The sequence below is a fragment of the Netta rufina genome (assembly GCF_964035555.1).
Source record: "Netta rufina genome assembly, chromosome: 2".
Classification (NCBI taxonomy): domain Eukaryota; kingdom Metazoa; phylum Chordata; class Aves; order Anseriformes; family Anatidae; genus Netta; species Netta rufina.
The window spans coordinates 97,920,369-97,937,605 of record NC_140124.1 but is presented as its reverse complement, the minus strand read 5'-3'; the positions used below and the strand labels follow the sequence as shown (position 1 = coordinate 97,937,605).

General features: G+C 38.4%; 1 protein-coding gene across 2 annotated transcripts in view; it reads left to right on the top strand.

The window, feature by feature from the left end:
- TSHZ1 (teashirt zinc finger homeobox 1) overlaps window positions 1–10,105 on the top strand; it is a gene marked incomplete at its 5' end in the record, with an annotated part of 52,891 nt that extends 42,786 nt beyond the window's left edge. For both annotated transcript variants that reach the window (XM_084282689.1, XM_084282688.1), the window contains one exon: window positions 6,697–10,105. In XM_084282689.1, the coding sequence (XP_084138815.1) occupies window positions 6,697–9,887 (3,191 nt within the window). In that variant the 3' untranslated portion in view covers window positions 9,888–10,105. The remainder of the gene's footprint in view (window positions 1–6,696) is intronic.
- Between the last annotated feature and the right edge of the window lie 7,132 nt (window positions 10,106–17,237).

Below are 17,237 nucleotides of genomic sequence, written 5' to 3'. Positions count from 1 at the left end.
GTCAGGGAATTCACACCATCAGGGTTTTCACGCCACTCTTCCGCAGTGTTTTGCCTTCAAAGCTGAAAGAATTGTATTTGCTGCTTGTACTCTGAGCTGAAACTTTCTCTTGCAAACCTGTTCGTGTGAGAAGGGCTGGCAAATTCGATGCATTTTGCAGTGATTCCCAGCCACAGTCAGAGCACAAGGATATATTCTGGGATGGCAAAATCACAAAGCCTTAAGCAAGCGTTAAAGGGGCGGGTAGTGAGATAATTCAGCAGGAAAATAGAGAGTTGAACAGGAAAGCCTTTTGAATAAGTAATTTTTAATAAACATTTTTATTTTTTTTTTTGTAGTTGAAGACTATGAGTTTTCCCCCTGCTTTTTTTTTTTTTTTTTTTTTTTTTTTTAAATTCATAGAAAGTTATTGCTGGTGCTGACTGGGGTATTTGCCTTCTGTACCCATGTGCTTCCCTTTTAATCACCGAACTTTTGTTTTGTACTTCGCTATTAGTTAGTGATGCAAATGGAGGCTGAAATCCATGTGCCTGCTGAAGTCACTTCTCTAGGAGCCCCAGGCACCCTGGGCCTACAGTCTTTGTCATCCTGATCTCTGGTGCTCTCAATAATGCAGCAAGCCTTTGCTCCACCAAAGCGTCACCTGTCTAGGTGAGTCGTGCCATCCCCTATCTGAAGTGACAGCCATCTTTGAGTACCAGCATCTTAACTGACTTCTCTTTCATCATCCATGTTAGAGAAATAACATTTTCGACAAGGTGTTGGGTTTTTCCCCCCCGTTTCTTTATTCTTTCCCCAACCCCCCTTCACCCCTTAGTTAGAGCACCTGATCAAAAAATTATTTCTGACAAAGATTTCCTGCTCCAAATTAAATGAGCTCAAGAAGACGGAGCATTTTCACGCAGAAAGAAAGTGAAACGTTGATGTTGGAAGTTAATGAATCTGGTAGCAGAGAGAACATTATTGAGACTGGATAATATGATCTAACAGCTTTCCCTCTTCTTATCCTCCCTGTAAAGAATGTATGGAAGTCAGTTATGTGGCATGATTCTAACATCTGTCCTACCCCATAATGGTAATTTGTATAAGTAATGGAAACAGGTTAAATACTTCCATTCTAATGTTGCCAGCAGGGATGAAAATGAACATTTCAATGAAATAATCTCGACAGAGCAGGGAGAGGAGGGGTGGATGGACTGATTCATCTCCAGCACTCTTTGGTGATCCGAACACTAATGAGAATGCTTGAATGTATAGTTTATCAGATAGAAGAGGAAGAGCAAGTAAATTTCTCAGATTAGAATCACTGTAAAAATATACCCGCATGCAAGCTGCTTCGTTCTCCAATTGCCAGCGTTAGCTAATAATTTGCAGCATTCATTTTAAGGGGATCGGGAAGGGAAGAGAAGGAGGTGAAGAATCTTTTTGTTGGTTTTTAATGGGATGCCTTTAAGGGTTATCATTCAACCTGTGAGAAGCACGGAGGTTGTTCTTGTTACTGTACCTCATCTACTTCTCAGACCCATTGCATTAGAATTAGAGGGTAGGCAGTTCTAGTATTTTGCCCCCTATTTTGCTGCAATTATAAACGAAAGACACAAACCACTGTAGTAGGGTTATTAGGATGTCTGATAGTCTGTGCTACTCCTCAGCCATTGTCATAACTAAGCCATATTTTTCCACCGTAGTGACATTGTAATACACACATACACACACACAGATTTGTAGCATCTGTGCCGTAATTTTTTATGAACATTTGTATGTACTAATATAGAAAATTCTCAAATCTTCCAGCAGGCGTGTTAACCTCTCACAATGTGAGATTTTGGATTCTTTTGTAAAACTCTCATAACTGTGTATTCTGGAAACATATCTGGAAATGTTCCTTTTTTTTTTTTTTTTTTTCCTCTCATTTTTCTGTGATGAGGGAAATGTGTCTTTTCTATCTTTGCATTTTAGCCCATTTCTCAAAATGTGTTCCTGTGTTTAGTGGAAGTCACCCCCAGCCTAGGGTGCAGTTTGTGCAAGGTGACAATGTGGGCTGCAAAAACTTCTGCAGCTGCTGTCTCCTGTTGGCTGGGTATATACTGGGAGCTGCGGAAATACATCTGTTGCAGAAAGAAGAATGGTGAACATTCACACCGTGCCACTATTGTTTAGTTCCAGGGTAGGCCCTGGTTTAGCAAAGAATTTTAGACTGAAACCTGCCCCTGTTTGTTGAAACCGTGAAATATATATTGCGGTGAAACTGATCTCAGCGTTCAATTGTCTTACTGAATCGTAACCTTCAATACTTAGGTGTTTCTTCTGCATAAAATTATTTATTTGGATTATTTAAAATTGGGCCTTGAAGAGTTTACTGCAATTAATTTTTTAGTCTGTTAAAAACAAATGCAATCATTACTTTTTGTCCTTCTCAAAACAATGCATTCAGTGCTGAATCCCTTTTTGAACAGAAAAGAATACTTCTGTGGAGACAGATTCCTTCAAAAGCACCAGTCCGAGGTTATGGAAAGATTTTACGTGAGAATATTTATGCTTTTAACCACATCCTTACACTTTGGATCTGTGTCTGCTTTTTCAAACAATGGCTGTATATTTATTGTGTAAATATTCTCACTGAAGCAAACACAATGTGCAGTGCTACTCACATGTACAATATATAGCATCTCATGTCCACTTAGATTAGAATGCACAGCTTTTAACACTGTTCAAAGATGACAGTATATCTATGGGGAAACACTGACATCCAGAAGGCACATTTCATAGGAAGAGAAATATTAGCAAGGTTTATTAAGAAAAGCAATACTAACTATTCCCCCTAATTTTTAGTTGTCTGAAATTTAAAGCTTCCCCCCCCCTTTTTTTTTTTTGTTTTTTGTTTTTTTTTTTTTTTTTTTTTCCCAGTGTGCATTTACCTGAGTCTGTGAATGCAGAAATGAGAAGAAAAAATGACATTATGTTCTGTAATTTTTTTCTGCTTTGGATATATTGTTTTTTTGAGAGGGATCACTGTTAGTTTTTGCTGTTGGTATTTCTGTGTGGTTTCAGGACATGTGAACCAGCGGAGACTCTGTAGATGGAGGAATATCTGAAGAAGATTGCTTAGAGTTTCTCGGTCACTGGAAGACACACTGTCTGAAGTCTCTCTGTCTGTCTGTCGATCTACATATTGTAGTTTAGAGGGAGAATCTGAACATCCCACTCTTCCATTTGATGTAGAGCAATATTGCTTGTCTCCGCAAGTAGTTATGACAGGAACATTTTTAAGGCTTAAAATTCTGAAGCTTATTTATTTGTAAATTTTCTGTGCGAATTTTAGAAGTATATACATGTTTTTACAAATTAATGTTCTTCATTTTGTATGCTTCTGAATCTCTAACAGAAAGCTTTTCAGTTAGAGAATTGCACTGACCTTGCAAAATACCATATGTTGAGTGTACTGCTATTCATCTTATAAACATTAAGTCATGAATGAATAGGTATTGTGTGTATCCTGTGGTAACTAAAGGAGTTAAATAAAATCTTTTTGATTGCAGCGATAGAAATTAAACATTTCAGATAAATGACTCTCTTTTTGGTTAAGAAGCGTTATTGCTTTGTGTTATTTCAGACATGTGGGTGTGTACATCATGTAAAGTCATTTTTCTTTCAGAATCTGGCTTAAATTCTGAAATCACAGAAAATCAGAGTCCTAGCCAATTGTATGTTCTTAACTCTTATGTAGCAGTATATGTTGGTAGGGGAGAGGACTCAAATCGTGTACTAGTCTCAGCAGAATCTAGGACTAGGAAAGTAAGTGAAAGATGGATATTTCACCCTAACACTCCGTTTCTTTGCTTTGACAGTTTAACACCGACCTTTCATGTAGTTTTAACGTCTCTTCATGTGGTTTAACTCCTTTTATTTTTATGGTAAAGAAACCTATTCACCAAGTGCAGAAGTATGAGAATAGAGAAAACACACCATCATAAATAAATAAAGGAAAATAAAAGATATGCCAGTGGCTTAACTGGGGTTTCTCCTCAAGCAGATATTTAGATGGTTATGTGTAGCAATTATAAAAATACATATTTATGCAATTTAGAATTAAGTAAAGAGATGCTAGCAGATAATTCACATGGATTTGTATGAAATACTGTATCAACTATAGCAACGTTCAGCATCTTACAACAGCATCTTCCATGTGTTTATTAAAAATATCAGGATATGAAAATTAGAGAAAATTGGCATAGTTCCATTGAGGTTAGTAAGAAGATAGCTCTTCATAAAAGCTAAGAATATGGGCCCCATCAGCTTGCAGTTTCTAATTGGTGACTGTCTGCTGATCATTACTAAGATTTTTATTTTTTTTAAAGAAAAATGCCAGATGGTAACTGTCCATTTTTATGCATTTGGGCCTTTTAGATTTTTTAAAATTTTATTTCGAAGTCATTTCAGAATCAGAAACCACATTCTATAACTGTTATTTACCTTACTGAAACTTAAAAATGTCTTTCACTGTTAGAAATGACTGAAAACAGGTGTGTTTAATGGGAGAGCTAAGAGGTCTTATGCTGTAGCCGTGGGAGTGGATTCTACTTGCATACCTAGAATTTAGAGCTGCAGAGGTACTGTAGTGCCCAAATACATGCAGAGTGTTTGAACAGCAACATTATTGCAATACTTAGTTCTTTCACTATTTCTGTATTTTATTATTTATTTTATTAACGAAGTGTGTTTTTTAAAGTACTTTTTCTCGTTTTCTGATGCTTTTTTGACGTCTTCCTGGCCTTTGGCTCCAGAGTGATTTCTCTAGTGACTTCTGTTGCACTTGGTATTCACTAGTCCTCTTAAACATATCAGAAAATACTTTAGGCTGAGGCAACCTGTAAGGAATTTTGCCCTGCTTAACATTTTTTAAACAAAAAATAAAATTGTTTTCTAAAAAAAATTGATTCTTAAAGGACAAATGAAGGGTGTAGTGGTCATCTTAAGATTCAACACTACCCCAATACTCCCAATACTTGGTGGGCTACATTTCTATCTTATCTTAAGAGGTCAGACTGAAGTAGTTAGGGGCAGCATAAATTGCAATTGCAAAGGTGAATACAGAATGCACTACTGGCCATAATACTGTTGCCATTCTAAAAAAAAAAAATTAAGACTCTTCAAAAAGTGTTCATATTACAATGAGAGAAGACTGTTTATTTTTCAGAAAAGAAGTTTCAGAATAAATTAGCAACTGTGTACAAAAAGAAGTTTAACTCTTGCTCTCCCCCTCCCAACTCATCAAGACATCAGCTTTGTAAACGTGAAAATATATATATTCTTCATATTGCATAGGAGCAGAAGTGCTTTTTTTTTTTTTTTTTTTTTTTTTTTTTTTTCCTGTCTTTCTTTCAGTATTATACGATGGCAGGCCGTAGCCCACATTTCAGCATCACTTTCTGCACAGTTCACCTACAAAGAGGCATTTTTTTCCTTCAGTCTCTGAAAACTGTTCACAAGCCATGCTTTTTCTACCTTGACGTGCTTATAAATGATCTGCATTGCATTATCATGGTGATTTTTTTAAGCTTCTTTAACAAAACTGGAGGGAATGTGTACAAGTATGTTTTCTGCTTTGCAATGAAAGTGTACATTTATCACTTAGGTACATGTAAGCCACTTCTGTGAATTGGGCCCTTGGAGTAAATGTGTTTTGATGTAATGGCCATCTGCTCATGAATATCACATTTGCTAGTTTAAAAAATAGTTTGATATAGATAAACACATAGTTTGGTAAGATTATATAGTTTCACCAGGTGGCAATACAATAGCAAAGTTTGATATTTGCTGTAAGCCAATAATCAAGCTGGGAGGGAGGTTTCAAGGTAGGGTGTTTTTTTTTTGTTGTTGTTTTTGTTTTTTTTTTTTGTTTTTCTTTTCTTTTAAAAATTAATCTCTTATATTTACTTTTAGTTGCTGACTGCTGTTTTCCAAATGGTAAATGCAGCACCCACATCAGATCATACCAGGAGGCAAAGTATATCCATGTCATTTAGGAAAACAATCGTAGTCTTGCTTCCCTTTTCACCTTGTTAGAACTGAAAGCTGTTCAGCTCTCAAATGGACCAAGTACAGCCAGTCACCAGGAAGCTCTGGAACAACTGATCTGACACACTTGCCCAGTGTAGCTCCAGTCGAGTCAGCTGTCACAATGTCACACAGCAATCACCCTTGAGGCTGTAGCTGAAGCTGGTTTGCCAGAAAAGACAGCCTTGATGAGATGGAGTTGGTCAAGTCAGTGGTTCTGAGATCCTAGGTCCGTGGGGCGGAGGTCGGCTGCACCGTGTTTTGCATACATACTGCAGTAAATACAGCTCGGGGCCAGGCATTTTTTAAGTTGATTAAAACTGGTTTAGTAGGTTCTTTGTTTGATTTTGGTTTCGATATTATGGTATCTACTGTGGTTCTGGCACATACTTTACTGCCAACGTCAAAGTTTATTCTTAGTACTGATATCAAACTGTAAGCAGGACAGAGTATCTGGATTTATAGGCGGAGTGTGTAAGTGATGGTGAGTTTGGTTTCTGGATGTATCTTCAAAATTTGTCTTTATGGTTACTGCTTTTAGTACAGAAGACAGCAATGATGTAAAATGTGCGTGTTCAATAACTTTGTCTTGTTTTTCTTTCCCCCCCCCCCTTTCTTTTTCCTCCTCCTGTATTTTAGCATATGTTCCTGAGGAGGAATTGAAAGCAGCAGAAATAGATGAAGACAGCGTGGAAGATGATGGGCTGTCTCTGGACATCCAGGAGAATGAGTATTTGTGCAATGAAGAAGCGGAGATCAAAGAGGCTCAAAGCTACCAGAACTCCCCAGTCAGCACTGCAACTAATCAGGATGCAGGCTATGGTTCGCCGTTTAGTGAAAACAGCGATCAGCTGGCCCATTTCAAAAGCACTTCCTCTAAAGAAGAGAAAGAGGATCCTCAGTGCACAGACAATGTTTCCTATCCACAGGACAGCTTGGCACAAATAAAAGCTGTGTATGCAAACTTGCTTTCAGAGACTTGCTGGTCCAGTTTAGCTTTGGACTTAAAGAAATCCAATCAAACCACCAGCAACAATGGAATCAGCCAGAATGAAAACACCACCAGTACTGACACCAACACCAACTCCCAGAGTACTAGCACTACCAGTACCAACACTAATACCAGTACGACTACCAGTAGTACTAGCAACAGTAATAATAACAGTAACAGTGGTGGCTCAGGTTATGACTGGCACCAAGCTGCGTTAGCTAAAACTTTGCAGCAGACCTCATCATATGGACTTCTCCCAGAGCCTAGTCTTTTCAGCACAGTACAGCTTTACCGGCAAAACAATAAACTTTATGGGTCTGTGTTCACCGGTGCTAGTAAGTTCCGATGTAAAGACTGCAGTGCAGCCTATGACACACTGGTGGAGCTAACAGTGCACATGAATGAAACTGGACATTACCGTGATGACAACAGAGACAAAGAAGCTGATAAGACCAAACGGTGGTCAAAGCCAAGAAAAAGATCACTTATGGAAATGGAAGGCAAAGAGGATGCTCAAAAAGTGCTGAAGTGCATGTACTGTGGGCATTCGTTTGAGTCCTTGCAAGACCTCAGTGTCCATATGATAAAAACAAAGCATTACCAGAAAGTGCCTCTGAAGGAGCCAGTACCAGCCATCACTAAATTGGTCCCTTCTACCAAAAAAAGAGCACTTCAGGACTTAGCTTCACCTTGTTCACCGGAGCCAACAGGGATCACTGCAGAAGCTTCACTGGGTGAATCTGCAAAGGATCAGAAAACTGCCAACCCCTACGTGACTCCAAACAACCGCTATGGCTATCAAAATGGTGCTAGCTACACTTGGCAGTTTGAGGCACGCAAAGCCCAAATACTGAAATGCATGGAATGTGGCAGTTCCCATGACACGTTGCAGCAGCTCACTGCTCACATGATGGTCACTGGTCATTTTTTGAAGGTGACCAATTCAGCTTCCAAAAAAGGCAAACAGCTAGTACTGGACCCTGTGGTGGAGGAGAAGATACAGTCTATACCTCTTCCACCCACCACCCACACAAGACTACCAGCTTCCAACATTAAAAAGCAGCCCGATTCCCCAGTGGGCTCCACAAACTCAGAGGAAAAGAAAGACCCAGAGAAGGAAAAAGTGGTGGTCAGTGAAACAGAGAAAAAGATTAAAGAAGAGAATGAGGACTCTACAGAGAAATTTGAGCCAACGACTTTGTATCAGTACCTCAGAGAGGAGGACCTAGATGACAGTCCTAAAGGTGGAATAGACATATTGAAATCCCTTGAGAACACGGTGACAACAGCTATCAGCAAAGCTCAGAACGGAGCACCTTCCTGGGGAGGGTATCCCAGTATTCATGCAGCTTACCAGCTCCCAGGAACAGTCAAACCCCTTCAGCCTGCTGTGCAAAGTGTTCAAATGCAGCCATCTTACGCCAGCAGTGTAAAATCACTGTCTTCAGAACATAACGCGCTCATCCATTCCCCAGGCAATCTTACACCACCGCCTCACAAGAGCAACGTATCTGCTATGGAAGAACTGGTAGAGAAAGTTACAGGTAAAATCAGTGTGAAGAAGGAAGAGAAGCCTCTGGAGAAAGAGAAGAGTTCTCCAGTCAAACCCATGTCACCTGCTGCTAAAGAAAACAAAGACTTCCCCAAATCAGAAGACACGAATAATAAACAGCAGCAGAAAAAAAGCTCTGAGACAGAAGTTCAGAAGGTCAAAAAGGATAGTCCAGCAGAAGCACATACTCCAAATGGTACAGAGCCACTAAAAGCAAAGGTTGCAAATGGCTGTAACAATTTAGGAATCATCACAGACCATTCACCTGAGCCATCCTTCATTAACCCATTGAGCGCTTTACAGTCCATTATGAATACTCACTTAGGCAAAATTTCTAAGCCGGTAAGCCCCTCTCTGGACCCTTTGGCCATGCTGTACAAAATTAGCAACAGCATGTTGGACAAACCCATTTACCCAACCACTCCGGTCAAGCAGGCTGATGCTATTGACCGGTATTACTATGAGAACAGTGATCAACCTATTGATTTAACCAAGTCCAAAAACAAACCTCTTGTTTCCAGTGTGGCTGACTCTGCCTCGTCTCCGCTAAGGGAGAGCGCCCTGTTGGATATTTCTGATATGGTGAAGAACCTCACAGGGCGTTTGACACCCAAGTCTTCAACTCCATCTACTGTGTCGGAGAAGTCGGATGCTGACGGGAGCAGTTTTGAGGAAGCTCTGGATGAACTGTCGCCAGTACACAAGAGGAAGGGCAGACAGTCCAACTGGAACCCTCAACATCTTCTGATCCTTCAAGCCCAGTTTGCTTCCAGCTTGAGGGAGACCCCAGAAGGCAAATACATTATGTCGGACCTAGGTCCACAAGAGCGGGTACACATCTCTAAGTTTACTGGTCTTTCCATGACCACAATTAGCCACTGGCTGGCCAATGTGAAGTATCAGTTAAGGAGGACAGGTGGAACCAAATTTTTAAAGAATTTGGACACAGGACATCCTGTTTTCTTTTGCAATGATTGTGCCTCTCAGTTCAGGACTGCTTCTACATACATAAGTCACTTAGAGACACACCTAGGGTTTAGTTTGAAGGATCTGTCAAAGTTGCCACTTAATCAGATTCAAGAACAGCAGAATGTTTCAAAAGTCCTCGCAAACAAGACTTTGGGCTCACTTGGAATAGCTGAGGAGGACTTAGGCTCCACATTCCAGTGTAAGCTCTGTAACCGAACTTTTGCAAGCAAGCATGCAGTCAAACTGCACCTTAGTAAAACACATGGCAAGTCCCCAGAGGACCATCTGATCTATGTAACTGAGTTAGAAAAACAATAGCGTCCAGGTAAGCAGCCAGGTATGCAAGTGACCACAGGAACATTGCACTAAACTTCTTCATAGTACTGCACTAGGCCTGACCTGAGCCTCTGAAATCAGTCTTACTTTTGTTGCTGAACTGCCTATCTGGACCTTGGTTTTTCTTACACTTATTTTGTAGTTATATTTATATGCTCTTTGTCTGATCTGTGCATGGTTATTTTTGTTTCTGTTTTTATTTTTTGTGAGTCAAAGTCTGACCTTTATTTTCAACATCTGTCCTTGATGTTAAGCTATCTTTTGTAGAATATAGTGGGAGACACTATTGAGAGACATTAATTTAGCCGTAAAGAAAGACACAAAGAACAATGATAAAGAGACATCCTAAAATTACAAAGTTGCCATGACAATAAAGGTCACAGAACCTGGTAGTGTCAAGTTTTAACCCTCTGAGAACTGTAATAGCATTTCTGTGCCTTTCCCAGTGACTAAATAAGTAAATAAGGAAAAACAAAACAAAAGGCTTAAAAGCATTTCATTCAAATAAAAGCTGTGTCAGAAACAGAACTTATTTTTTTTAAATGAATGAGCTTTTTTTTTTTTTTTTTTTTTTTTTTTAATGCAGAACTGGTTTGTGAAGAAATTGTGCATGCAGTCCTTGGAAGAAGGAGAACTGTGTAGTACACAAGGGGTTAGGAAGCCACAACTGTATAAGTTAAATAATAATTAAAAAATGAATAAACCAAGTTGCCACTATGCCCAAACCCTCTGGATGCTGAGAATTGCCACTTTTTGGCCAAAAAAAGAAAAAAAAAAGAAAAAAAAAAAGAAGGTATGCAAGCTGTTATTTAAAACAAGTGTAAAAATGCTCCTTTCTTTCCTTTTTTTTTTTTTTTTTTTTTTTTTCCTGTAAAATACTGCAGTTTATAGTTATTTACAAATGTTAAGCTTTGGTACAAGCTGACCTTTCTATAGTGTGCTGCATTGGTAAATGAAAACAAAAAATGGGGCAAATGTTGGATTCTGTTCCTTGTAAATTGCCAGCATCAGCTTAAAAAATACATGTTACATATCGTACCATTTTAAACTGTTCAACTTTCTTTGTACCTTCTGGCTGTATGCTTTCTCTTTTAACTTTTTATATTGTCATTTTATATTCGATTTCTGTGTATATAATGTAAAACCACACTTTTTGAATAAAATTTAGTTCCTGCAGCTTGATATAAATAGAGAAATTTTACTGGCACCTGCATCTTTCCAGATGCATGTACTTAAAGGAACTATCTGACAAAAAAAATAAATAAATAAAAATAAAGCAAGCAATGCACTATGAATTATACATTTTGATGTTTTATCATTAATATTGTACAGTACATTTTGGTTCACACAATTAAATCCACTGTTTTCTCAAGTGTAAAATAAACCCACATGCAGTTCTTGATTTACATACATTGTCATGTCGTCATTATATTGCCTTTGAGGTGTTATTCCAGCAATAGGAGGTATTGTTTATATAATCAACCAGCAAAAATCTATTTGAAATCATCTCTCATGATCTGTATGCTGACGTGTTTCACTCTAAGCCATAATACTAATAACCTCTTAAAAGAGATTTGCCATGGATTCATACTCGGAAAGGTACTCGGAAAGGTACTCGAAATCACCGGGGCTCCATCAACAGGCCCTCTGTTCAGCATTGAAGTATAAGAAGGGGTACAAAGTCTTTTGCAAAGTTAATTTTCCTGTGCTGTTTGACTGTACTCGTAGTTATTTTCTGTGTTAATTCAAAGACCGTCTCCTCCCTTCTTCCTCAGGCAAAACACCTTTTGATTTCAGCAGTCACATAGTAAGATGCTATGGCTTCTGCCCCTCTAGTCTGTTGAATGCTGTGCTACTTGCCTTTCTGGCAGCAGTGAAGACCTCTGAGGCTTTGACACCAGTTTTTACTTACAGTACAAGAAGACAGACCTATGTTTCTCTGTACTTTTTAAATATTACATTTTGAGGTAAGCTGAGTGCTATCATATCAGGTGTTTCCCTTAATCTTTATTTCTGTTCTGTTGAATGCAGATGTCATTTAGAATGTAAAAGAGAGCTGTCAGAGCCTTCAGTACTCTATCTCCTGAGTGCTTTGACAGTTACAGTGTATGAAAGCCTGGGATATGCTATCCATTACACTTTTTGGAGGGGCTATTAAATATGAGGACCTAGAGGGGTTTGCTTTCACATAGTATTAGTGATAATATTGTGCTATGTACACTTCTGTGTACATATCTATATTTCTGCTCCTCCTCCTTAATTCTTCTGAAAATAATTTAAATATAAGATCTTTGTCTCCAAATACAAGCCAGTTACGCATTTAATCTTTATTTTAGTTAGAACCCTGGAAATACCCACACATTTTTTTTCTGTTTTCTGCACAAGCCTAGTGGTCAGCCTAGTAGGTCAGGTACATTTACAGTGTTTCTAACTAGTGCAGGAAAGCGCCATGAGTTTTTTTTTTTTTTAAATGTCCCTTGCTTTCTTCACTGCTAACTACCTATGTCCTTCAGGGGATCTAGCCATTTAGACATTTCAGTTCAATTACTGGATGATTATGTACTTCGGGCCCAAGGGGTGGTGAAGAAGAATAACAGTCAGGCCTATGGCTGTAATACAGTCTTTAAATAATAACCCTTTGAAGTTTTGTTTACTTTACCACAGGCCTGCAAACATATGATTATAGAATATGCTGTATTACATTGCAGTAGTGGGTGAAAAGGTTGAAAGGGAGAAATAATAGCTCTAAAGTGGGTTTGAATCTAATGTAAATCCATTAAAACTCATTTTGAAACACGGCATGTAAAGTGAGTTCTCAACACCAGGTGACTCCCTCGAGAGGTGTTTATGACATTGCTAAATCCGTTCAGTTCTGATAGCTTCAGAATTGGACAATCACTCATCATCTGTGCCAGTGTCTGAAGAAAGTCCATTTAGAATATACCAGCAGTTTTACTTAGAGACTATGCTGATGTAACACTTTCTAAGTCTGAAATATGAAGTAGATGAAAATTTTGAGGGCTCTGGTGTTTTACTTGCTTAACAAAATGAAGCACGAAGACAGTACAATCTCATTCTTTGGATTTTTAATGCTTTTGAGTACTGCATTTCTGAAACAAAACAAAACAAAACAAAACCCTATTTAAAAAATGCACACAAGTTAAATCTGAGTTAGTTATTCTTTACATCAAAATTGGCGTGCACTTTTATTTCTTGTTTCAAAAAGGTTTCAACAAAGGTAAGTTTGTGCTATTCTATTAGTAGGTACTAAAGCTACAACATGGAAGAGACCACACAACCTTTCAGGACTGCTCTTGAAGAAAAGAGATGTAGGAACTTTGAGAACCGTAATATTCTCTGTAAACCTGTAAACCTGTTCTGTGACTTACTCAAAATCCACTGTAACTGTTTCTTTTCAAAGTTGTATGTAGCTGCATTTTTTTAAGCGATATATTGCCGGTGTTTACATGCTTGCTTCTATCTGTTCTTAGAGGGAAAGATCTTGGTTTTCTTGGTTTGTCAGTTTCACAGGTCTGACTTTCACTTCTGTGCACTTTTTCTTTTTTTTTTTTTTTTTTTTTTTTGTATTGCTGTTTTGGCATTGATGCATACCATTGCAAATTTGAGAGATCTGTGTACTGATGACATTATTCCTGAATGAAATGATTTTTTTTTTTTCTCTTTCCTTTTTAATAGCATTTGGTTGGATATTCACTAATGTCTTCTGCAACATAACTTTGTTACACCTTTCTCTGGATAGTTACGCTGGTAATAATGACACCATACATAATCTGTCCTTATCATAGAGGCCACTAATATGCAATTGCAATTAAGTATAAAGGCATAAAAATATGCACATTATCTTGCATTAGACTAATCAGCGCATAGTGCATCAGCTTTTGCCTATGATTTATAAAGCCATCTCAGAATTTGAGTGTGTTATTATTCTTTATATGGCAGGGGTCCTGGTTAGAAGACCTCTAAGGAGAGGCCAGTTTCCATGTGGAGTGTTCTCACAGCTCTGTAGGTGTTGGTCTCCTCACTGATTCAGTATTGAGTTACTCTCCCAGCATGAAAGTAACAGGAAATGGAATTTTACCATCTGTTCACTGAAATTTAAAACGGGGTCCCTTTCTGTCCATGTATGAGAAAAGAAGGCTAACCCCAATTTACTAGCCAAACACTAATTTAAATAATGTGATTCTTCCAAATTTTTATTTTCCCTACTGTTCTAATTGAATTTGTTTTCATCATGTTTCATGTGGTTTTGTATAGCTTCTCTTCATCAGTGTGTGTAGTCATCTTCATCCTAGAGGTAGGTATAGTGGTTGCATTTAGGGATTAAAGATGCTCTTTTACTTAAAGGTGATATTGTAGCTAAGGGACTAAAACAGTATTCAAAACTGTGTTTTGAAAAAAGAGAATATTTTACCAGTCTATTTAGATGATACAGGTTACCTAAGGTTAGGTTCTTTTATGAAACGTACTTCTTTATCCAGCGTCTTCATTAGCTGTAATTTTTTCACTAGTGTATAGCAACACTGTTTTTAGAATAGTTTAGCACCAAGAGATCAGAACTGCAGACACTGATACATGGCTAATGGAGTTACTCATTTTCAGACAACCAGTGTTGGAATAGATGATGATTATAAAAGCCTTCCCACTGAGAATGAGGAGCTCCAGTTACTCTACTGTGAAGATCACTTTTTTTGCATTCCTCTCCTCAGTCCTGTCTAGTGACCTGCTGAGTCAAGGGTCAGCATGGTCAAAATATGTCTAGCGAGTTTTTATCCTAATTACTGTAGTTGTTGTCTCTTTTTTTTTTTTTTTTTTTTTTTTCTTTCCTTGTAAAAAATACGAAGTTTAATTTTGACTAGCTATGGTCCATCTTGTGTTTTTTTTTTATTTGTTTTGTTTTTATTTTTCAGTGTTTCTTACTTCTGGTTAAACTTCTCAATTTTTGTTTGTTTGTTTGTTTGTTTGTTTTAGGATTAACTGTTAAAATTATTGCTCTCAAAAAAGCATTTTCGTAACTAAATTGTTCAAGACATAATGTGTTGACAATCAGTACAACATAGTTCTAAAGAAATTTAATATAGTGACCGTATGTCTGTCCAGAGTTGTGCTGTCACCATTGGCTGAAGAAGGAGATAAAAACCTGACAGATTCCGGACCAGGTTTGTAGATGCAGGACACCTGCAGCTAAATGCCACATGGTCACTATGGTAAGGAGGGTTGAAGTCTGGTTGCCTGCAGCCCATCTGCAGAAGTAGCCCAGAGCTAATTCATGTGCTCAGAACAGCCTACATGATGAAACCTTAAGGGCTGATGGGACCTATTAAGCAAATATAAGCCAATTTTCAAGACCATGCAGTTGGAAATCATCTGTCGTGGCATGTATGGCAACTTGACTGGCCTTCTGCTTAGTGTGTACAGACTGAGGTTTGTATTTGAGCTTGTCTGAGAAGCACAAAGGTGGGATTGTTCTCACAGTTCAAAACCAAAAGATGACATGTATAAGGGTGGAATCCAGAAAGCAGCATGCTAAAAATCATATGGTAAGAAATAGTGCCCAAAGCTCTTGACCAGCAGGTAGAGGTCAAATGACTAGAGCATGCTCTCAGGTGCGGTTTCTTACTGCCCAGAAAGCTTATAATCAACACAAAACAAGCAGTTAAGTTCAGTCCAACATAATCTGGGATGGAAGATCCAATAGCTAAGTGCAAGCAGTTTCTTTCAGATAAGTTCACTAGTGGACTAGTGTGTGTTAAATCAGTCTAGCAAAACATGTTAACCTGCCAGCTGGAACTTCAGTTTAATTTTATCATACTGTACATGGCCGTGCTCACAATCTCTTCACCCCTTGCCACTCCTTTCAAGAGGAGCCTAGATGCCCAAGACTACATAGTACTGAGGTCAAATATCACTCCAGCTGAATTACTTGAAATCATAAGTGTTAGTATTTTTGAATGGCAGGATACATCACTAGGTCTTGGAAATGGACATAGTCCTCAGATCCAGACAGACAGATTGGGTCACACACCATTTTCCATCATTCTGCAGCCAGTGAAGACCACTGCTGTAAAATCCTGAAGACTCCCTCTGGAAGTGAAACCCCACTAGTGAAAAGTATTTTCAGCTCCTCTCCTTTTTCCCTCTCTCCTCAGTTTTACACTGTGTATTTGGACGTACAAAGACAGCATGGTAGTTTAATCTGAGCATTTCTGAATAGCAATGTTCTGCAAAAACTAACCTTCTTCAAGTCTTGGTTTGCTTTAGTTTATTGCTGCACAGTGCCAACGTGTAACATCTTATTTGTTGTCATGGAAGCACTGCTACAGGCTCAGTGTCAAGAACATCCTCTTCCCCCCGCTCTCCCTCAGCCTCCAACATAGCGAGGAGATCCAGCAGAGCGGCCCTGCAAGTCACCCTCCTTCTGCAGAGAGTTAGAGCTGGACTGGGAGGGAAAGGATCTGGAGAGCTGCAAATTCAATCTTAATAAAAGGGTAAAAAGTTTTATGTTTCCAGATGACCAGCTGAACCAGCTGAGCCCTGCCACACAATACATGGCTCTTGAAAACTCTGTCCTTTGGCTTCAGGATTTTTGGCTCCTTGCTTAGTGCTCATAAAGGTAAAAAGTTGCATAGATCACTTCTGTTCATACTGTGTTCCAGGGGAAAAACTAGACCAGCTGTACGTAGGATGTGGGATTCATTGGTGTTTTGTCTCATTGGTATAAGTCACTCCCTAGGCATTTTCATTCTGACTTTTTTTCCAGTTTAGACTGAATTACTTTGGAAACAATTTAAGCCAAACTGGAAGAAGCCACTTTTATTCAGTAATAAGAAGAACTGTCCAGGGCTGCTGTGGCAAGGAAACTGTAAAAGACTCGATGTAAACAAGCTCTAAGCTTTCTAATATGCAAATACTGTCACCAAAAATCACTGCAGCCTCAGACACTGCCCAAAATCAGTACATTATTTCATGGTCCAAGGTCAAACAAGCTCAGCATATTTGCAATGGGCACACTGTATTAATAATTATAAATAGTCATATCTAAATGTTCAGCATGATGATAAAATGTGTTTCAAGGGTGCATTACATAGCACTTTTTTTTTTTTTTTTTTTTCCCCAGTCATGTGTGTCTTGATGTTTATATGAACTGTATTCTTAGCTGCCTCCAAAGTGCTATGTGATCTTGGAGGTCTCTTCCAACTTTAATGATTCTATGATTTAGCATTAACTGTCTTTAGTGTTTCTCATCACCACTTTTTTTTTTTTTTTTTTTTTTTCTGTGGTGGAATAAAACAAAATATTAGATAGCTTTGCTCT